Raw genomic sequence first — 24,504 nt, forward strand, 5'->3', positions numbered from 1 at the left:
GGATCAAGTTCCAACATGACCTAGGCTTGTCCTGGGACTTCAGACAAATGATTTGGCTTTACTGAGACTTGGTTTCTGCTATAATAGAAATTTGGGCTTACTAATGCCTCCCTCAAAGGATTATTTTGCAGACTAACTGCTGTACCCCGTGAATGCACCCAGCAGAGGGCCCACATGTGGCAGATAGAGTATTGCTCCATAAATCCTCGTTTCCTTTCTTTATCTCAGGTACACTTAAACACAACACTCCATGATAACCAGAATCTTCTTCACTCCTCCCTTCCTATACCCCAAGAAAAAGTCAATGGACCCTGACTAATAGGGCCCATATTCTCATAGGACACTGCACGAATGTCCTTCTGATTTATTTTGCCCCATTTGTCTTGACAGTAGTGCTAGAGGTTGGTGGTATGGATTTCAATCTGTATGAGTCTTAAATCCTTCTACTTCCCCATTACTCGGGCTGGTGATTATCTAAAGTCATGGCTATGCCTGGAGGACAGGGAGGAAAATCAAAGATCTCATTTGAACTTAAGGTACTTTTGTGGTTTGCTTAGGAGGAGGAAATTGCAGATTCAAATTATAATGGAACTTGAAAGAAGTTTTTAGTGTCTGGGGTAAAACTGTGACAGAAGGTGCCATTTAAAACTTATGAATAATGTACAAGCAAAAGAAAATTCATTGTTAGGAGAGCAAACCTGTCTGTCTAAAGAGAATTGCAGGAAAAACCAAAGACGCCAGACCAGTAGCTTTTGTTCAAGAAATTAGTTTAATAACACAGCCAAATTTAGAATACCTTCTGCATGGAGTGTTCCTGAAGTGAGTTTTGTCTTGCATTTCAAAAGTCTTCTACTTTATCATCAAAATGAACATCCAAGGACATTTTAATTGCTATTTTGCACTCAACTGTATAGAACCTACTAGCACTCTGTGCATTTACCACACGACTGCACAAAGTGCCACATGGATGTCTAAACACCTATGATGAGATGCAGGCAATGCCTCATCAGTAGCAGCAAGTGGAAATTCAAGAGCCCATGATGAAGTAAAATTAACCACCCCAACTAAATTTTTTGAAACAACAGCTTTATTGATATATCATCCACATTGTGTAAAATCGTTTCATTTAAGGTATACCATATGATGGCTTTTAGTGTCTTCAATGTGTTGTGCAGCCATCACCACAATCTAATTTTACATTTCTGTCAACCCTTGAAAGAAACCCTGTATTCTTTAGTAGTCACTCCCAATTACCCCTCCCTGCAACCTTAGGCAAGAACAAATCCACTTTCTGTCTCTATAGATTTACCTATTCTGGCCATTTCATTTTAATAAAATCATATAATAGGTGGTCTTTTGGAACTGATGTCATTCACTTGGCATACAGTTTTCCAGATTCATGTGTGTCACAGCATGTATTGGAATTTCATTCCTTTTTATATTCCAAATAATATTCCTTTGTACGCCTATACCACATTTTATTAATCCATTCATCAACGGATGGACATTGGGTTGCTTCCACTTTTTGGCTAGTGTGAATATGCTCCTATCAACAGTCATGCATGTTTTTATTTCTCTACCTTGTAATGGAATTGCTATGTCAAATGGTAACTCTATGTTTAACATTTCGAGGAACTACCAAGTATTTTTTCAATGTGGCTGTACCATTATATATTCTCACCAGCAGTATGTGTTGCAGTTTCTCCACATACTCGCCATACTTGCTATTATCTGTCTTTTATAACCATTCTAATGGATGTGCAGTAGTATCTGATTGGGATTTTGATTTACATTTTCCTAATGACTAATTATATTAAACATCTTTTTATGTGCTTATTAGCCATTTGTATACCTTCTCTGCAGAAAGGTCTGTTCAGATCCTTTATCCATGTTTAACATTTTGTTATTGATCTCTTTATTAGTGAGTTGAATGAGTTCTTTATATATTCCAGATATCATTCCCTGATGAGAGATATGATTTGCAGATATCTTCTCCCATTCTGTAGATTGTCTTTTCACTTTCTTGATGATTTTCTTTAACTTTCTTGATGACGTTCTTTGAAGCACAGAAGTTTTTAATTTTAATGAAGTCCAGCTTATCTTTGCTTTTGGTATCATACCTAAAGAACCATTGCCTAATCCAAGGTCATGAGGATTTGCCGCTATGCTATCTTCTAAGAGTGTTAGAGTTTTAACTCCTGTGTTAGGTCTGTGATCCATTTTGAGTTAATTTTGTGTATGGTGTGAGAAAGGGCTCAAACTTCTTTCTTTTTCGTGTGGATGTCCAGTTATTTCAGTACTATTCATTGAAAAGACTATTCTTTCACCATTTGTTTATCTTGGCACCCTTGAGGAAAAATCAATTGAAAGAAATATAAGGATATATTTCTAGACTCTCAATTCTATTCCGTTGATCTATATGTCTATCCTATGCCAGTATCACATTTTCTCAATTACTGTAGCTGTGTATCAAGTTTTCCAGTTGAGAAGTGTGAGTCTTTCAACATTATTCTTTTTTTTCAAGATTGTTCTGGCTATCCTGGGCCCTTCTAATTCCCATGTGAATTTTGGTGCATCTTGTTGGTATATGAAAAATGAGGAAACTTGGATTCTGATGGAGATTACATTGAACTTGCAGCTCAGTTTGGGAAGTATTGCCATTTTCATAAGATATCTTTCCATTTATTTATATCTTCTTTAATTTCTTTCAACATTTTTTTTGTTTTCAGTGCACAAGTCTTACATTTCTTTTGTTAATTTGTTCTGAGTCTTTTACTTTGGAGCTATTATAAATGGAATTGCTTTTTAATTCATTTTTGATTGTTCATTATTAGTATATAGAAATACAATTAATTTTTGTATATTTATCTTGTATCCTACAACCTTGCTGAACTTGTTTTTTAATTCTAACAGATTTCAGTGGATTCCTTTGGATTTTCTATATACAAGATCATGTTATCTGCAAGTAGAGATAGAGTTACTTCTTTTGCAAATAGAAACAGCTTTCTGGATTCCTAAAGGATAATTATACACTCTTCCTCATTATAGTTATAAGTATTTAAAAAGTCTATCTTGTACAATATTAATATATTCACCTCATCTCTTATGGTTGCTATTTATATGATATATCTTTTTTTTCCATCATTTTACTTTCAACTTATTTGTGTCTTTGAATCTAAAATGTGTCTCTTATATAGAGAATATAGGTGAAACTTGTTTTTAAAATCTAGTACGACAATACCTGCCTTTCTATTTGATGCTTAATTCACCTACCCAGAGAAGACCTTTTGTGACACTGAGCTATTGGGGTAAGATGGGGAGTGTAATATAAGTGGATTGTGGCTCAAATACTACAGACTCTCATTGTTTTTACTGAAATTTAGATCTTCCTCCATTTGCTGTATGCCTTAGAGCAGTTTCCAGATACTTTAAATGTTGTTTTAGAAATCAATTTCAGCAATTAAATGGAAAGTGCTTTGGTATCAGTACCATCTTATACAGGTCAGCAAAAGCAGTGGAACTAGGCATGAAATTGGGTTTTCTTTTTGAGCAAAGTTCAGAACTGAGCTGCTATGTCAGGTCCAGTCCATGACAGAGGTGGTACAAGGACCTTGGCCTCCTGACTCTTGGCAGGTTCTCTGTGGTCCAGCTTCCACTTGCCTCCTCAGCCTTTTTGAAATGCATTCACTCAGGCTGTCATCTTGTGTTGCATTCTTTGACATTCCATGATTTGGATAATTTCTAGTATCCAAAGATCTTACACAAAAACTCAAATGACCTTGTGGAAGTTTATTCCCAAGCCATATCTCTGCAAATCAGATAAATTGCTTTTGTCACAGGCATAATACATTGTTAATTTTGGAAATGCTTTTTGTAAAAATAACAAGAGTCAGGTTATTTTCTTTTTAATTTTCAATTATGTGCAAGGATACATCAATACCAAGAAATGAAATGGGCTTATCATAACCCAGATGATGGTGCTGACCTTTGGGATGGAGCCAGGTAACAGATTAGGCAGACAATGGATGGTGGTGAAATCTGGGTGGCAAAGGAAGAATGCCCTGAAATGAAGTCCTGGGAAACTTGCAGCTGTATTAGGGACCATGCAGATGAATCTGTGGCTGAGGGGTAGCAAACCAGTCAGGGGTCTGTTGGCTGACTCCAGCTGAGGGGATTTCTCATTGCTGTGCTCTGGGCCTTGATGACAGATGTGTTCATCCAACACCTGACATCCAGATGTTGGACATAAATGGCACTCAACAACTGGGTCACCAGAAAGTTTTAAATGGAGGATGAAGTGTTTAGTTTTTGCTTCGAGGGGTGGTTATTATAATAGACCCACCCCAGGATTATTTTCTCTCAGAAAAATGTTCCTGTGCACTGAAGACACATATTCTGTTGCCAACAAAACAGCAAAGTTTGCTTTTACTTATTTTTTCAATTGTAAAATCAAAGATGAAAAAGGGATGCCTGAAAAAATCTATATCCAGGGAGGCTCAGGACTTGTATTAACTTCCTGGCAGATTAGAAAATAAAGTGGGAGAGAGGTTAAAGCAAGGACTTGTCTGTCAAGTCAATTGGAAGGAGGAAAATCAAGGGAATTGTCTGGAAAGAGGGAATGGCTATTTTAAGCAGATATAAACAGGAGCCTGTTCACCTTCATAGATCTTTCTTGGGTCAGCCTAGCGGCACTTGCTGCAGTTAACTATGTTGGTAGATTTATTCCCATATCCCACTGGGGTAGACCTACATCTCTCACCTCTGCTCATCTTTAAAAGTTAAAACAAACCACAGAGTAACATAGGCAAAGTAAAGTAGGTGACCCAACATTTCATTTAGTTAAAAAATGCTTCTAATAGGAAAAAATCCCAAAGCAAAAGTATTAGGTTAAATTGTTTATATAAAAATTAAAAGTGTACATATTTCAAAATCAAAGCTAAAACTATGTCACAGTAGAGACATCCAAACAAACATAACTACCAATGGTTTAATTTTTTTTAATATATAAAGAGCTTCTATACATAAGAAAAATGCTAATACCACAGTATATAAATGGGCAAGCTATGGACAATTTGAAGAAGACCGATACATAGCTAATAATTAATATGCATATAAGATAGAAAAATTATTGATAATCAAAAAAAGGCAAATTAAAATGAGATAATACTTTGTTGAATTAGCAAAGTCATTTGAAAGGAAAAATACTCAGCTTTGGTAGGAATGTATTAAGATAGGCGAGTTATACACTGGGAGAAGGAATAAAAATTGATATAATCTTTCTGGAGAGTGAGTTGGTGATGTGTGTCAAGGACTTTAAAAAAAATTTGCGTGTTTTGATACAGTAATATTTTTCTATAAATTTACCCTAAGGAAATAATCATGAAAATTATGCCTTCAAGTATAGTTAATGACATGGGGAATTGCATACAATGGAATATTAGGCAAATAGAAAAGCAGGATATAGACCTCTTGATGATATAGCCCTAATTGAATATGTTAATATATGTTGGAGATATTCATTATCCCTTGATTGTAGCATATATACCTGTCTGTTTTTCTTATTTTGACATTGAGATGTCTGTAATTGTGCACACATTTACCATGTAATATTTTCTTATTCTTGATAGATTATTATTAAATTAGTAGTACATCTTTGAGAGATATTTTTTAAAGGGAGAAAATATGACATATGTGTTACATATTAACATCTATGCATGGCCTCTCTTTCTCTCTCTTTGTTTCTGTTGTTTATCTCTTTTTATATGGAAGCTAAATAAATTTAACATTATCAGTCAATTTTCACACTTCTGCCAGGTGAACGTTCTAAAATTCATATCTAAATATGTCATATTTGAAACCTGCAATAGAACTTACTTCCAGGAAAATGTAGTAGGTATACTTTTCTCTGTTCCTCCCACAACAACTAAAAAGCCTGGACATCGTAAATAGAACAAATCTAAGAAGACTTTGAAAGGTGGAGACAAGAATGATGCAATAGAGAGCTCTCTAGTTTTCTTTTTGTCTCATTTTTCGTAGACAAGGTACTGGTGAAGCTGACCACCCAGAATCACCAGTAGGAACAGACAAAAAGAAAAGCCCAAATTAGCCTGCTTTCTCTAGCCAGAGGACCAGAAATGGGACACCCACCAAGACAGAAAACTTTTAGCCAAATGTTCTACTTCAGTCAAACACCACCAAAAAAACTGGGGTCCCACCCCGTCCATGCCAACAAAAGCTAAGTGGGGAGTACAGACTTCTGCCTTCCCCAGGCTGTAATGAGGCTCCCTAACTCCATTATCAGGGTGGTGTCAAAGAAAGGCCAAGCAGGGATCTGGGACTGGTATCCCTGCCCTGCTAGGAAGTAACAGGCCCTAGCACCTGTGGCTTCAGGAGAGACCATGTGGGGAGCCTGGACACCTACCTCAACCTAGACAACTCCTGCCACCTCCTACAGTGATGGTGTTAGAGGAGGCTGACTAGAGTTAGAACTATCACTGCTCTTCAGCAATTATGACACTACACCCACTGCTGTGCCAGTAAAGACTATATGGGGAGCCAGAACTCCTGCCCCTCCCCAGCAGTAATGAGGAGCCCACCACCATCACTTGGGTAATACAGAACAAGTGGGGAACCTGGACTTCTACCTCTGCCTGTCAGTAATGACTCCTTTCCCTGCCACAATACAGCCAGACCAGATGCTTAAATAAGATCCAGAATCTCACAATATAACATGAAAATATACAGTTTCAAATGAAAATCACTCGCTATATCAAGAATCAGGTATATCTCAAACTGACTGAGTGAAGAAAATCAATAGGTGCTAACACCAAAATAACAGAGATGTTAGAGTAACCTGAAAAATATTTTAAAGCAGCCATCATAAAAATGTTTCAAAAAGAGAAATGACAAACATGCTGCAACATGAAAAAATCTCAGCAAAAAATAGAAAGTCTAAGCAAACAAATAGAAGATATAAAGCAGAACCAGGTGAAAATTTTCAAATGGAAAAATATGTTAACCTAAAGGAAAAACTAATTGGATGGTCTCAACAGAAAAATAAAGAGGACAGAGGAAAGAATCAGTAAACTAGAAGATAGAACTATAGAAATTACCAAATCTAAACAAAATAGCCTGGAAAAAAAGGAAATAAAGAGAAAATCTCAGGAACTTGTGGAACTTTAACAAAAGATCTAACATTTGTGTCTTTCAAGTCTCAGAAAAAAAAAATGAAATAGACAGGAGGGCTGAAAAAGTGTTCAAAGAAATAATGGCTGACTTCCCAAATTTGACAGAAGACACATTTGTGGATTAAAGAAGCTAAGCAAACCCCAAAGATAACCCAGAGCAATTCACACCAACACACATCATAGTGAAACATCCAAAAACTAAAGACAAAGAAAAAATCTTGAAAACAATAGAGAGAGAGAGAGAAACAATTGGAATCATAGCAAATTTTACATCAAAAACCATGGAGGCCAGAAAAAAAGTGGCATGACATTTTTCAGGCACTGAAAGAACTATCGAGCCAGAATTCTATATCCAGTAAAAATGTCATTCAGGAATGAAAAGGAAATCAAGGCACTTTCAGATGAAGGAAAACTAAAAGAATTTGTTACTAGCAGACTTATCCTAAAAGAATTGCTAAGGGAATTTTTCTAAACAGAAAGGAAACAATAAAAGAAAGAACCTTGGAACCACAAAATTGTATAGTAAGCAAAGCAAACAAACAAAAAACACATAAATACAATAGACTGTCCATCTCCTCTTGAGTTCTCTAAATATGTTTGGCAGTAAGCAAAAGTTAATACACTGCCTGATGTGGTTCTAAATGAATAGAAGAAATATTTAAGACAATTATACACAGGGGAAAGAAAAGGGATATAAAAGAGTTAAGTTTTCTGTACTTGGTTTGAACTGGTAAAATTCTGCCCCAAATAGGCTGTAATGAGTTATGTATATAACATTGTTGTGGGTTGGGGGGAGGGGGGAGGGACAGCATTAGGAGATATACCTAATGCTAAATGACGAGTTAATGGGTGCAGCAAAACAACATGGCACATGGATACATATGTAACAAACCTGCACATTGTGCACATGTACCCTAAAACCTAAAGTATAATAATAAAAAAAAGCATTGTAATAGAGCAACCAGGAAAAAAACCTATACAAAGAGATGTACTCACAAACACTATAGGTGCATCAAAATGGAATTTTAGAAAATATTCAAGTAACCTAAAGAAAGGCAAGAAAAATAAAACAGAAATGAAAAACAGAGAAAACATTTTAAAAAGTCAGACTTAAGCCCTAACATATCAATAATTACATTAAATGTAAATGGTCAAATAATTCAGTTAAAAAATAGAGCCTGACAAAGTGTATTTAAAAATGTAACTGAACTCTATGCTGTCTATAAGAAACTCACTTCAAATGTAACAATATAGGCAGGTTAAATGTCAAAGAATGAAAAAAGACATATCATGCAAAGATTTGCCAAAAAAAGGAGTGGCTATTTAAATTTCATATAAATTAGACTGTGGGGAAAAGTAAATTATCAGAGATAAAAAAAAGACATTCAGTTATGATAAAAAGAGTCAATCCATCAAGAAGATACAGTAATCCTAAATGTATATGTAAAACACAGCACAGCCTGCAAAATATGTGAAATGAAAACTAACAGAACTGAAAGGACTATAAACCAATCTACAGTTGTAGTAGGAGACTTCAACAGTCCTTTCTCAACAATTGATGGAACTAGGCAGAAAGTCAGCATGAATATAGAAAAACTCAACAATACTATCAGCCAATAGGATCTAATTGACATTTATAGAACACTTCATCCAACAAAAGTAGAGTACACCTTCTTTTAAAGTGCTCATCTAACATTACCAAGATACACCATATCTTATCCAGGAAAAACAAAAACTGCAACAAATTTTTAAAAATTGAAGTCATACAGAGTGAGTTCTCTGACCATGATGTATTCAAACTAGAACTTCGTAACAAAGATAACAGGAAAACTCACCAGCACTTCCAAACTAAACAACACAATTCTAAATAACTAATAGTAAAAAGGGGAACTCTCAAGAAAACTTTTAAAAAATATGTTGAACTAGATGGAATTGAAACTATATATCAGAAATTGTAGGGCACAGCTAAAGCAGTGCTGAGAGGAAAATTTTGTAACACTAAATGTGCTAAATGCCTATATTAGAAATGCAGAAAAGTCTCAAATCAGTATCTAAGCTCTCACTTAAAGAATGGTCTTTTTAGTCCATTTTGTGCTGTTATAACAATACCACAGAAATTTATTTCTTATAGTTCTGGAGACTGGGAAGTCCAAGATCAAGTCCCTGGCATCTTTTAAGGGCCCTCCTGCTATGTCCTCTAAAGGACACGAATGCCAAGTCCTCACATGGGAGAGGCAGAAGAGCAAGAGAGGTCAAAATAGAGTGCACTCCTCTCATCAATCCCTTTACAACAGTATTAGCCTATTATGAGGGCAGAGCCCTTATGACCTAAACATCTCTTGTTAGGCCTCACCTCCCAACACTGATGCACTGGGGATTACATTTCCAACACATGAATTTTGGGGGTACATATTCAAACTATAGGAAGAACCTAGAAAAAGAAGAACAAAATACATGGAAAGGAAGCAAAAAGAATAAAGTAATAAAGATAAGTGCAGAAATCAATGAAATGGAAAACAGAACAATAGAGAATATCAGTGAATAAATAAATGGTCCTTTGAAAAGATTAATAAAATTGACAAACCTCCAGTGAGACTGTCAAAGACAAAAAGAGACTACACAAATTACTAACATCAGGAATGATACAGGGGATATTATTGTAGACACTGAGAACATCAAAAGAATAATAAGAGAATACTAGGAACAACTCTGTAAGCATAAACTTAAAAACTTAAAGAGTAAATTCCTTAAAGAAAACCACAAAATATCACAGCTCCCCCAGTGTGTAAGATAATTTGAATAACCTTTTAACTACTAAGGAAATTGAACTCATGATTTTAAAACTCCTAAGAAAATCTCCAGGCCAGATGTTTTCACTGGAAAATCCTGAATGTTTCCAGAAGAATTATTAATAGCAGCAGTCCTATACAACTCTTAGAAAATAGAAGCAGAAAGAACACTTTCCAGGTCATTTTTTTTTAAAGTTAGCCATATACTGATCCCCGAACCAAATAAAGAAAATATAATAAAAGGAGAATGCAGGACAATATTCTTCATGAATATAGATACAAAAATTTTTAGCAAAATATTAGGAAATGGAATTTAGCAATTTAAAAAAATATATATCACAGCCAAGTGGGATTTATTCCAGAGATGGAATGCTGGTTTAATATTTAAAAACCAGTCAATTTGGTCTACCATATTAACATGCTAAAGAAGAAAAATCTCATAATATTTTAATGGATACAGAAAAAAGTGTTTGAAAAATTCAGTATACATTCATGTGAAAACACTCATTCAAGGAAGACTAAAGAGGAACATCCTCAACTGAATAAAGAGCACCTGTGAAAATTGTACAGTCAACATTACACTTTATGGTAAAGGACTGAATTATTTCCCTTTAAAATCAGGAATAAGGCAAGGATGTCTGCTCTTGCTACTGCTATTCAATATAGTGCTGGAAGTTGTAGCCAGTGCAATAGGCAAGAAAAGGAAATGAAAAGCATATAGATTGGAAAAGGAGTAATAAAACTGTTTCTATATTCAGATGACATGCCTATTTATGTAGAAAACCCCAAGATACAAAAAAATCCTAGAACTAAGAGATGAATTCAGCAAAGTCATAGGGTGCAAAAATAAACATGCAAAAATCAATTATATTTGTATATGCTGGCGATGAACATAAGGGCATCAGAATTAAAATATAATATAATTTATAATTGCTCAAAAAGTTGAGAACTTAGGTGAAAATTTAATAAAAGCATGTGTAAGACTCCTGAGAACAACACAACACTGATGAAAGAAATCAAAGATGTAAATAAAGGGAGAAACATACCATGTTTATGGATTGAAAGATTGTGCTGTTGTTTTAAGAGCCTATAGGCACCCTTTACCTTTGAGACTGTGGATTGAGAGGGGAAGTGGAGGCTTCAGCTCTTAAGCTGCTCGGGCAATTTCCATTGCCAAGAGCAGTCTAAGGTCAATTTGGAGCATTAAGAAATGGATGCACACTCTGAAGCGCATTTGATTACCTGACTATTGACTCATGATGTTCAACCTCAGTGACAGGGGAACCTGGAGAATGTTGGGGCTCTGCATTTATCTCCTTGCTCACACGTGGTGGTCAGGCTTGCTACTTCCAAGTTGACAGCAGGTTCTGGGTGGCTTTTGGGGCAGACAGGATGGACAGAGACTCTGCATCTGCCATAAAATGGAAGGGAAAGAGGAGAGAAGGCCTGGATCCAGAGGGGATTGGCCCTCTTTCTTCCTTACTTTTATGGCCAAGGTGCTGGGGCTTCTGCAAGATCTCTGCAGTGGTGCTGATGACGGAAGGTGTTTCTTCATGCAATTTTTTAAAATATGAAATTAATACAACAGTGAAATAATTAGCTCACCCCAGGCAGCCTCAGCTATAATTTATGGCTCCATGTCTCCCATTTTAACTTTGTTTTGCATTCATTAGTATACAATTAAAAAAAAATTCTCAAGGAATCACAGTTGTGACGACTAACATTAACCACTCTGTCACTCACAGATATTGCTAAGGCTATCATTCTGAAAAGTAAATTAATTTCCCTCGGGTGAGAACTGTCAGAAAAACATTCAGGCTCCTCTCTAGGGTCGGCTGATTGACTCTGGAAAGAACTCGCGGCTTCTATGGCAATGCAATGTGCTAGGAGGCCCTGTCCACACCGCTTCCCTAGGTTTTTGTTTTGTCCACCCTGTCCCTACATGGAATTTGGGAAGAAGAAAATTGGCTGGTGTTTTGGGGAACATAAAAGGTGCAGGTGCTGTTAGCTTTTCAACACACACACACACACACACACACACACACACACACACACACACACACTTCTTTTAAAAAAAGTCAGTGGACTTAGCTTGTTTTCTTCCCTCTCAGCAATCTCATTATCTTTAATTTAAGGTCGGGTAGAAGAGACTTTTAACCCTGAAGCTCTTTTTACAACAGTTTTAGTGATGCAGAGTAAGTTAGTGCTTTGTTTGGGATAAAGAAACAAAAAGAGTGCTTTTTGGGGAAAATTTAAAATGGCTTTCCTAGATGAAGGATGAGCAGAATCGCAGGTAATTTTAGGGACTCCAGAGGTAATGGTAATGACTGCAATGATGATGCGTTCTATGCCTTGAACACCTGCTACATGTCAGGCATCACTTAGTCCTCATGCTCATTATCAGCCCCAGTTAATGGTTGAGGAACCTGAGGCTCAGAGGGTTTCTGTTACTTGCCCAAGATAACACACTGGCAGGTGTTAGAGTCTGTGTGCAAACCAGGTGTGTCTGATCCAAAGCCTGAATTTCTAACCATTCTATCTTGTGCGGGTGATGCAGTTGGGGATATGATGTTGACCTGGTCCCAGGATGGTCTCCTATAGGCAGCATGAGTCACTAGAGAGGACAAGAACAGACTCAGTACAAAGGCAGCCAGGTTCCTTGGTGTTTATTTTAAGTAGGTTTGAACCATAGCGTGATGGGTTAGGCCCACTTTTGTTTGTGTAATTGAACCCTCAAGGAATCTGAAATTGGCCAATATCAGATCCAGGGTGACCCTACTGGTCCTTGTCAGTCAGGGTTATAACACTGGCTAGAAATGACCCACTCAATGGAAATATAGAGCCAGGGCTGCAGGTTTATCCTGGGTGGTGTTATCTCTTATCTGAGAGGCTTCTGTGGTCTCCACGGGGGTCATCCCTCAGCTTGTGGGAGGAGGCAGCTTGATCCTAATCCCCTATGGATCTGCAGCCTGCTCCATTCAGCATTGCTTTTGCAGTGTTAATAGATGGGGTAGACAGTCTTTGCAGTCTCCAGCAGCAGAGTGTCAGCCCCTGCTGGATACTTGGCCACAACTTTAAATCCATGGGACTTGTTGGGGAGGATGTTTATGTTCCCCGGGTTTTTGATCTGGCATGAACTTTGAGAAAGGAAAAGAATAATTGGCAAGGGCTTTTTCTCTGAAGAGCTACACTCTCTGGTCAAGGAAATCTGAGCTTTAGTGTCTGTGTTTGCAAGTTTGGGGGTGCTCTCACTGCTCTGTATGTAGACTATGTGACATTGACACCAAAGCCACAAACCCTCATCTCTTTCCATATCTGAAATATTCCCATGTTTAAAAATTGCCATTGTCATTGAACTCATCACCACCATTGAGAATCATGTATTCTATTCTGGGGTGGTTGGATTGATAGACTGTTGAGGGTTGGGAGGAAAAGAGGTGACGAGAAGGTGCAAAAGTTATCTGTTGAGATTTCTCAAGGATCTGAAGGGCACTTTGAGAACTCTTTGCTGGGGCCATTTTGTGTATTTAATCACAGTCAAGTCTACTATCAAAGAAGCATATATCTCTATGCCACACACACATATACACTCACTTACACACACATGGGCTTCTTCCATCTCCTCTACAGATAGATTGAAAGTTGCCCATTGGGTGGTGTGTGGTGGCTCACACCTGTAATCCTAGCACTTTTGGAGGCCAAGGTGGGTGGATCACTTGAAACCAAGAGTTCGAGACCAGACTAGCTAATATGGTGAAACCCCATCTCTACTAAAAATACAAAAAATTAGGCAGGTGTGGTGGCATGCACCTGTAATCCTAGTTACTCAAAAGGCTGAGGGAGGAGAATTGCTTGAACCCGGGAGGCAGAGGTTGCAGTGAGCTGAGATTGTGCCATTGTGCCACAGCACTCCAGCCTGGATGACAGAGTATGACTCTGTCAAAAAAAAGAAAAAGTTGCCCATGGGAAGAATGACAACTAAAACACAGAGGATGTTATATGTTAAGCTGATGTTTCAATGTAGGATTGCTCAGGCCCAAAGGGCAAACCATTATATGTCCAACTTAAAAAAAAAAAAAGAAAAAAAAACAACAGGGCTGAGCACAGTGGCTACACCTGTAATCCCATCACTTTGGGAGGCCGAGGTGGGCAGATCACTTGAAGCCAGGAGTTTGAGACCAGCCTGGGCAACATGGTGAAACCCAGTCTCTACTAAAATTACAAAAATTAGTCAGGCGTGGTGGCACAGGCCTGTAGTCCCAACTACTCAAGAGGCTGAGGCAGGAGACTCTCTTGAACCCAGGAGATGGAGGTTGCCATGTGCTGAGATTGTACCACTATACTCCAGCCTGGGCAACAGAGTGAGACTCTACCTCAAAAACAAACAAACAAAAAAGAAAGAAAGAACAAGAAACAAAACAAAAAGCAGCAGGAATTGTGTGCAGCTAGGTCCCTTCCATGATCCCAGGGTGGAGGGTGGGATCACCTGGGGTTGGAGGTGGTGAGGCTTGGGGCTGAAGGTCAGGATGTCTGACTCTCACACATTCTTATTGATAATAAGAAGCCAGATGTTTACATCCTGGCTGGCCAGCGGGGCCAAATCTTCCAAGTTCAACTGGTGGCATTAAAAATACCCTACTTTGTAAAATATTTGCCCTCTGAGTTTGTATGTCTAGGAGCGCCCCAGAGAAGGGGGAGAAACAGGACAGATGGGCTATGGACTCTATGAGAGGTTGGAGGGTTTCTGTGGGGGCCACTGGGAATGGGGTGCAATGGTCCAGCTGCCAGGCACTTACAAGCTCTCTTGAATCCTGCCTGTGGTCAGGTTACTAATGAAGGAAGGTGGCCACAAAGGAAGGTGGCCTGAGCCCAGGAAGGAACTGAGCTTTTATCTGCAGAGGTCAGCACCTTGACAGTGGAGGAGGTTTTGTTCCCCCTTCTTCTGGTTGCAGGGATACCTGCAAACAAGTTTGCACCTTAAGAAGTCTCAGAGTCCAGGGCGAGGCTTAGTCCCCAAAGCTCCTCTCCTTCGAAGTTGACTGGATGCAATGGTACTGCAGAGCAGGAAACATGGGAAGTAATTATCTTTTTAGTAGGTCACTGGCCTCCTTTGGGAGAAGAGACCAGAGGGAGAGGGGAGAAGGCGAATGGCACGGCCCCCCCAGAGGCTGCGCCTGCAGTAGCTGCCTTGGTGATTAATAGCCATGTCACATCCCACGAATATTGCCTTAAGCAGCCGCGTTCAAAATTGAGTGGGAATGAAATAAAACAACCCAAAATAAATGTTTCCTCTATTCCTTAGGAGTTGCTGGAATCTAGAAATGGCTTTTCAAATCTATAATTTTAAATGGCATCATTCACAGCACTCCCCGAGCCTGGCTTTATTTTCACATGGATATCGTTGTGTGCACAAACACCACTTTTTGATTTTAAAGACCATGAAAAATTTGAGCTAAGTGACTTTTTTTTTTTGGTATTGAAATAAAAATTATATTTACAGAGAGAAATATAGCCTTTGTATGTGTTTTTAAAGGAAAATAGTAACCCAGTGGAGGAAAAGGATGGGAAGAATATTGTGTCCACACAGATCATAAACTGGAACAATAAAAATGTCTGGCAGGTGGTAATTGCTGGCCAGCTGCAGGGATTACAGCCCTGTGAGCTATGTTCAGGGCAGTGTGCCAGGATGCTGGCAACCAGAGTCCAGGCCTGGACTGTCATGGCCCTTGGTGAGGCCAATGGGGCCTGAGAGCATAAATAAGAGGGTGACCACAGCATGGCAGAGCAGGGTCTCTCACGGGCCAGGCCCTCTGGGGACCCCAAGTCTTGAGGCCCTCGGTCTCTGCTACCTCTGCTGTTGACAGGCTGCCCACATGGGGGCTGATGGTGGCAGTCACAGGGCTGACCTCTTGCTGCATCTTTGGGTGGAAGAAGCTTCAGTAGCCCTCAGTGTCATTCCTCCTTGGAGAAGCCAGAGAGCACATCTGATGGGTGAGAAGCGAGAGTAAACTCCCTGCTCAATGCTTGGGGATTGTCAGGGTCTTGGGCCAGAGGGATGGAAAGAAAGAGTTGGGTGGTGCCTACCTTCTGCCCACCCACTTGTTTCCCTCTGGTCCCTGGCAGGAAAGCCTGTGGTGGAGTGGGCTGTTGGGCATAGAGGAGGCTCCTTCCTTTCATTTCATCTTCTATCCCTGTCCTAACTGCCCTGGCTCCCAGCCAGCACACTAGTGTCTGAGAATTGAATTTTGTTCATAGCATCTAATGACAAGCAAACGTTCCAAGGAGAGGCAGGGGAGGGTGGGTGGAGGAGTTGCTGTGGAGCTGCTGGGAGCTGGCAGGACATTCATCTGCCCTCCTGCCTCTGTCTTTCCTAGGTGCATATGTCAGGCCAGGCTGGGGCACCAGAAGACTGAGCGGGCCTTGCCTCAGTGGGCTGAGTCCCGTGACAGGTGCTGTTTTAAAATGTAGGTTGTATTATTACTCAGTATGGTGAGCTTGGCAGATAAGAAGAGGACAGCCATTGAAAGCATAGTTTGTTACTCACAGTTCCCAAGAGAAGGGGCATGCCATGCCACGCAGGGCCACATGGGGAAACACTAGCATTGGTTAGAAGGGAGAGGGCATGAAGGGAAAGTGTGGGCAAGAGCCTTTATAGTGGTTTCCACAGGAAGAAATGGGCAGGGCTGGTAAGCAGGTTTAAGACTGGCTAGTATGGATAACTTCAGAAGGCTCCGAGGTATAGGATCTGTCCTGAGTTGTCTGGTACCTGGCCCTGGGGAGACTAGGTTAGGCCCTGAGTGGAAGAGACACATAAAGGAAGCAGCGGGAATGGGGTCCTGAACTGATTCGTTTGCATATGAAAAATGCACTCAAAGAAGAGTCATTTGCTGTCTTTAGGAATTAGCTGGCCCTGGGAGCCCCTGTCCCTCCAGGGTCAGTGAAGTCCCAGATGTCAAAGCATCAGAAGCACATGGTTAACACAGGTGCACATAGCACCAGCTGGAAAGAGACAGTGCTGGGCCTCGCAGGAGGGGCAACATGAAATGCTCCAGGGCATTCCAGGGAGAAGCAACTTCCTGCTTTGGTTGGTTTGGTTCTGTTTAGTTTTGAAGGGGTGTGCCAAGGAGAAAGGGAGAATCAGAGAAGTCTCAATTTGGGGAGAGGGCATGCGGCTGAGCCACCAAAATTGAGTCCAGTTAGACACTGGCAGTTAGGGGTGAGGTCAGCTGCAGGCAGCCCTGCTTGGACAGGAGTCCAGGATGGGAAGCGTCTGAAGGGGCTTAGTGGGAGAAAAGGCTGGAACACTCAAGTCAAGCTATAGCGGACTCTTGAATGACAAGCTGAGGCGTTTGGATTTTATTCACTACAAGCTGGCTAGAGCCATTTTGCTCCCTAGAAGTTCTTCCAGTAAATTCATAGACTCGCATAGAATGTCTATGCTTGGCTGTATATCACAGTTACAGAACATAATTAACAAGTTAGGATGCTGATATCAATTTATTCTGGATGGGATAAAAAATACAATGTGGCTAAAAACTCATTGCCCCCTGGGCCAGCAGGTAATGTCAGGGAGTGGAAAGGGTTCTGGTGTCCTCAGGGGATAGCCGTTTCCTGCCTGGAGGGTCGGGCTTCTGAGTTCCGGCAGACTGCATTATGGGAATAGGGTCTGGAGGTGCCAGATCTTCCTATTTTTAAAGAAAGTCTGGACATTTAGATTCTTGTGAACACTCTTGATTTTTGTGAAATTACCTGGGAACTCAGCAGTGGATTAGGAGAACATAACTCCTCCCTATCAGCACAGGGAGAGGCACTGTGAGGCCTGCCACATGGAGCCTTGGTGGCCTCTTTCTGCTCTTCACCAATCACCCCAATTGTGGAGTCAAAGAGGAAATGGCACCGCTACAAGGTGTGCCTCCATTGGGAAACTGAGGCACAACAGGTCAGGGTCAGATCTGGCATCCAAAGACCTTCTCTGAGGTCTCCAGAGGCCACTCTGCTTTGCTTTTTTTGCATTTCCTCATTTGCGAAATGAATTCATTATTTCATTCATTAAATGAATATTGAGTGTATGGTGGCCAAGACAAAGAGTTCTCCATAGAAACAAATTTTGATGAGATGCTGCTTAAAATTGTACTATTGGCCAGGCGTGGTGGCTCACGCTTGTAATCCCAGCACTTTGGGAGGCCGAGGCAGGCGGATCACCTGAGTTCAGGAGTTCAAGATCAGCCTGGCCAACATGGTGAAACCCCGTCTCTATTAAAAATGCAAAAAATTAGCCGGGTGTGGTGGTGGGCACCTGTAGTTCCAGCTACTCAGGAGGCTGAGGCAGAGAATTGCTAGAACCTAGGAGGCGGAGGTTGCACTGAGCTGAGATTGCGCCATTGCACTCCAGCCTGGACGACAGAGCAAGACTCTGTCTTTAAAAAAAAAAAATTGTATTATTATCGTACTTATTTTTCAGCAAAAAAAAACCTAACAAACAACAACGACAGAAAAGAAAACTAAACAGTGTTGTGGTCAATCGCTGCTTTTGCTGTCACTGTGGGTAAAATGTCCTGAAGTGAAGCTCTGGAGCATGGGGCCATGCCCAAGGCTCGCTCTGCACATGCCACCTTGCCTGAGTTTTCTCTATGTCCCAGGCTCTGGGCTCAGTGGCTGGGACTCAGCCTCCTTGACCTGGTAAATGTCCAGTGCCTAGCATGATGCTGGGCACAAGGCAGACACACAGATATCCCCTAGTGGGGTGGATTGCATGTGGCCATTGTCTGGTTTTGGTAGATAAGAGTCTAGCCACAACAACCATAGATAAAGCTATAGTAGAATCACAGCATGTAAAAATGGAAGTTAAGTGAGAGGAACACATGGAATTTGTAAAATGATTATATTAATCAGCCTGGGCTGCTGTAACAAAATGCCATAGACTGGGCGGCTTAAGTAATAGAAATTTATTTCTCACAGTTCTGGAGACTGTAAGTCAAAAATCAAGGCACTGACAGGTCTGGTGAGGGCGCTCTTCCTGGCCGGCAGATGGCTGACAGCTGCCATCTTGCTGTGTCCTCACATGGTCTTTCTCAGAGCATGGGTGTGGGGAGAGAGGGACCTTTCTCTTCTCTTTTTATAAGGCCACCAATTCTATCAGATAGGATCCTTACCACCTAATTTAAGCTTAATTGCCTCCTGAAAGCCCTATCTCCAAATAGTCACATTGGTTGTTAGGGCTTCAATATGTGAATTCTGGGGGGACACAGTTCAGTCCTTAGCAATGACCTAACATCATGTTGACACCATTACCGGCTTTGGGATTTTTTTGTTGTTTTCGCCATGATCCAGCAAAAGCTGAGAGGTTTCCCTGTAGACTGACAGCCCTTTCATTTGGAGCCACGAGCCTGCTGTGGTTGGGTGTGAACTAGGATGGAGGGGCGGGCATGGATGAAGGGCGGGTTGGGATGGTATTCTTGAAACAGTCATCTGTGGGGTGGTTAGACTGTGCCTGGGGGAAGTCTGTGCTCTTAGAAAACAAGGCTGTGCTCACAGTGCTTGCATGCGGCCTTCCTTGTGTGTGCTTGTCTTTTGTCCTCACCACCCACATGACAGCACCAGACTATGAGATGCCTTAAACACTAAAAATATTATGGTGCCCTTCTTTCAATTACAAATAAACACAATATTTAAGTATAAGATTATATTTAAGAAAGTCTTTATCAAATATAAGATTTTTAAAACAATTGCTTCTTCTCTTTGAGTGGTTGATGGATGTTCTCACCCCACTGGTGTGTGAAGCAAAGGTTTGCCCACCATGCTTGATAACATAGCACAATGTATGTGTGTGTGTGAGTGAAATGTTCTTCTTTCATAAACCAACATTAAACTCAGAGCTATTCAAAGACAGCATGCTGCCGAATGTAGGATGTGGAGCATCAGGCTGCATGGGGCAGAGGGTGACTTCTGAAAAGCCTGGGCTCTTTGCGATCTACAACTATGAGATCCTGGGGGATTTGTACCTGGGCATTGCCTGTGGGGACAATCCCACACCACTTTATAAATTGCTCCAAGGAAAGCCTTGGTTCACCTGACATAGCAGCCTCAGAGTGCAATGCAGATGCTGTCTGCAGGGCACAGGGATTTAAGGTGGGATGTGGAGAACACCTTTTCCACATAGAATTGCAGGGGGGTCTAGGTGGGCTAAAAGTAATGACCTACCTGTGAATCTGACAGGAGCACCAGGGTTAATGTCACCCTCCTTGTTGAGAATGTCCTTTTGAAATATGTTCTAGGGTATTGCTCCTGTCCTATTAATTATGTCACAAATTTAGTAAAGCTGAATAATTAATGATCATGGGGCACTTGGAACTATAAAATGTCATGTAAATGTTAAGGAGTAAAAATTACTCTGGTGTTAGATAGATGTGCTGCTTTAAAAATGTTCTATGCTGGGAAGGTTAACTTCTAGAAGAGCTGAAAAGCTTCCTGTTGGGCTTTCTTCAGAAACTTAGGCTGTCTTGCCCTAACCACATTTTAGGAAATTCAGATTTCTGCATTCTGGAGTCTTTGGAAGGCAAATGGCTAGCCAGCACTTTTAGCTCTGGAGATGAAGTTGCCTCCTGCTCCTGGATTTTGGTAAAAATCGTATCTGTTGATTCCCTCTAGCCGGAGGCAGTTTGGGCCTAAAACCAAGGAAGAGGTGAATAGCATTGAGCACCAAACGCAGACCCTGCGGCTGATGCCCCATCTGGCCACAGCCTTGGCCCTGACCTTCGTCAGCAGGTGAGATGGCTCTCAGGGTTTGCTCTCTCAGGATAAGTGTGATGCCCTGGCATGAGTAAGAATTCAGAGAAGCAGGCACAGGATGTCAGTTTCTAACTGTGATCAGGAAAGAGTCTGTTGTTAAAATCGGATGCCCAGGTTAAAAGCATCCTTGGATGCTTAAACCACTGCAAATGTTTTTAACCTGGACATCTGATTTTAAAGGATGCCAAGGTCCAAATCTTGATTGTCTCTATATAGAGATGAATGGAGGCCACAGAGACTTTGAGAAGGCAGGAGCCAGTGTTTCTCCAGAGATTTTAAAAGTAGCAGACTTGAACAGTTAAAAGTTCTTTACTTCTGATAAAGGTTCTAATTTACAGTAAAGTTTTCAAAAATAGGTCCAGGTGTGTGTGTATTTGGTGGCAGTGCAAGGGAGGCAGGGAGTGAGGAGCTTTGAATAAAACATGTGCCGTAAGTACACCTGGAAATTCACATTCTACCACAGGCTTTCATTTCTGCCTCTCAGCTATTCCTCCCCAAGTGCTAGGCCATTGTCCAGTACTTGTGTGTCGTGTTATCATCATCCCTGCATTATAAAGATAAGAAACTTAGGATTTATCTCAGATCACAGAGCCTAGAAGTAGTGGACTGGGAGTGGAACTCCAAACTCTGGGCCCTATTCTGTGTTCTTTCCTCCCTCCATAAGCAATTTTGCTTCTTAGTGTTAACTCCAATCATTCATTTCTGAATAATTTAGAATTGGCTTATGTTTGAAATTTAACATGCTGATGGGGAAGCTAGTGCCAGGGTTTATAAAAGGATGGTAATCAGAGAGCCTTTGGCATATCTATTGTGCTGTTGACTATGGATTGCCCAGGCGTTGCTGGCATGGCTGGGAGGGATTGGATGGGTGCACCTGTGTTCTTATTGTACACAAGGCTGGCAAGTGGAATGCCAGTGTTCCAAGGTGCAAGGACACTGAACCCTGCAGGCTGAGCTGCAGGTAACAACAGTAAGATCCATCCATGCCACCTGGAAGAAAATTTAAAGCACTTGCATCCACCATCTCTTACCTAAAATGTTTCTGAATGGTTTTTTGAGGTTTAATTTGCATACAGTGAAATGCATAGATTTTAGTTTTTAGTGGAGTGAGTTTTGACACACATATACTCTTCTCGTGTAATGTACACTAAAGCCAAACATAAAACATTTCCATCATCCCCAAAAGTTCCCTCTGGCCCCTTTGCAGTTGACCCTCACCTCTCCACCACAGCAGAGACAGTTTTCTGATTTCTATTTCCAATAGCTTAGTTTTGCCTGTTCTTGAACTTGATGTAAATGGAATCATACCATACGTATTCTTTCGTGTCCAATTTATTTCATTCAACAGAAGGTCTTGATGTTCTTCAATGTCATGGATAGTTTGTTAATTTTTATTGCTGAATAGTAACATGAAATGACTAAACTGCAGTTAGTTTATCTCTTCTACTGATGGACATTTGAATTGTTTCCAGGCTTGTAGTTACTATGAAAAAGGCAAAGCCAATATTCTTGTACAAGTATTTCATTTTTCTTAGGATAAATACCTAGAGAGGACTCGCTGGATAATTAAGTAAATGTATTTTTAACTTTATAAGAAATTGCCAGTTTTTCAAAGAAGTGGTACTGTTTTACACACCCTCAAGCAACATGTGAGAGTTTCAGTTGTTCTTCATCCTGACCAACATTTGTTTCAGTTCTTCCTTAATCATATTCACACTAGTAGGTATGAAATGTTATCACATTGCTGTTTAAATTTACACTTATCTGGTGGCTGATGACATTGAGCACTTTTTCATGTGCACATTGGCCATTGTATATCTTCTCTGTGAAAGATCTATTTAAATCTCTTGCATATTTTTCTAAATTGAGTTGTTTAGCTTATTATTGACTTATAAGAGTTTATTTATAATAAAAGCAAGTTCTTATTTTAAATATTTTTGGTCAGTGTGGATTTTGCCTTTTTATTTTCTTAATAACGTTATTTGGGGGAGCAGAAAATTTTAATACCGCTTAAGTCTAATTTATCATTTTCTTCTTTTATGATTATTGCTTTCTGTGTCTTTTCTTTTTTTTTTTTTTTTTTGAGACGGAGTCTTGCTCTGTCGCCCAGGCTGGAGTGCAGTGGCACAATCTCAGCTCACTGCAAGCTCCGCCTCCCAGGTTCATGCCATTCTCCTGCCTCAGCCTCTCTGAGTAGCTGGGACTACAGGCGCCCCCACCACGCCTGGCTAATTTTTTTTTTGTATTTTTAGTAGAGATGGGGTTTCACCGTGATCTCGATCTCCTGACCTCGTGATCCGCCCGCCTCGGCCTCCCAAAGTGCTGGGATTACAAGTGTGAGCCACTGTGCCCGGCCGCTTTCTGTGTCTTTTCTAAGACGTTGTTATAACCATAGCTTAATAGTAAGTCCTGAAATCAGGTAGCAGGTCTGACCTTACAGAAATAAAAAGGAATATAAGAGAATACTATGAACAATAGTATGCAAAAAAATATATAAAACCTATATGAAATGGATGAAGTCCTAGAAGGAAACAAACTACCAAAATATAATAAAGAATACATAGAAAATTCTAATAAACCAATCACAGGATATTAGGTAAATAATTTTAAAACTTCCCACAATGAAAAGCCCAGGCCTAAACAGCTTTAATGGTGAATTCCACCAAACATTTAAATAAGAATTAATATCAGTCGTCCACAAACTCTTCCAAAACATAGAAGAGGAAGGAGCACTTCCCAACTTATCCCATGTGGCCAGTATTACTCAATACCAAAATAAGGCAAAGACATTAGAAGAAAACTATAGAGCAATATCACTTATGAATATAGATGTAAAAACCCTTAACAAAATACTAGTAAACTTAATCCAGCAACATATAAAAAGGAGTATACACCATGACCAAGTGAGATTTATCCCAGGAATGCAAGGTTGGTTTAACATATCAAAAAACAATGTACTACACTATGTTAATAGAATATGTGCAAAAAAAAGATCATCCCCATAGATGCAGAAAAAGCATTTGACAGAATCAAGTACCTTTTCATGATAAAAACACTAAAAAAACTAGGTATATAAGAAAACTTTCTTTACCTGATAAAAGTCATCTATGAAAAAAACTGGAAAACATCATTCTCAGTAAACTATCGCAAGGACAAAAAACCAAACACCGCATGTTCTCACTCATAGGTGGGAATTGAACAATGAGAACTCATGGACACAGGAAGGGGAACATCACACTCCGGGGACTGTTGTGGGGTGGGGGGAGGGGGGAGGGACAGCATTCGGAGATATACCTAATGCTAAATGACGAGTTAATGGGTGCAGCAAAACAACATGGCACATGGATACATATGTAACAAACCTGCACATTGTGCACATGTACCCTAAAACCTAAAGTATAATAATAAAAAAAAAAAGAAAAACCCACAGTTAACATCATATGTAATGGTGAAAGATTGAATGCTCTCTCCCTAAGATTAGGAACAAAACAAGGATATCTAATTTTTCCATGTCTATTTAACATCATGTTGAAGTTCTAGTCAAGACAAGTAGGCAAGGGAAATAATAAAAGTCATGTAAACTGGAGAGGAGGAAGTAAGCTATCCCTATTTGCAGATGATGTGCCTTCATGTATAGAAAATCTTACAGAATCCACTAAAAATTTATTAGAAATGACATGCTCAGCAAGACTGCAGGATAGATCAATAAATAAAAATCAATTGTATTTCTATAGACTAGC

At 40.1% G+C, this 24,504-nt stretch overlaps 1 protein-coding gene across 1 annotated transcript in view; it reads left to right on the forward strand.

Moving 5' to 3' along the window:
- The window catches only part of ACOXL (acyl-CoA oxidase like), a 373,858-nt gene that overhangs the window by 125,377 nt on the left and 223,977 nt on the right, over positions 1-24,504 (forward strand). Inside the window, 1 exon segment of the mRNA XM_055240922.2 lies at positions 20,624-20,740. Within this exon segment, the coding sequence (XP_055096897.1) occupies positions 20,624-20,740 (117 nt within the window).

The sequence above is a fragment of the Symphalangus syndactylus genome, chromosome 14 (assembly GCF_028878055.3).
Source record: "Symphalangus syndactylus isolate Jambi chromosome 14, NHGRI_mSymSyn1-v2.1_pri, whole genome shotgun sequence".
NCBI classification, from domain to species: Eukaryota; Metazoa; Chordata; class Mammalia; order Primates; family Hylobatidae; genus Symphalangus; species Symphalangus syndactylus.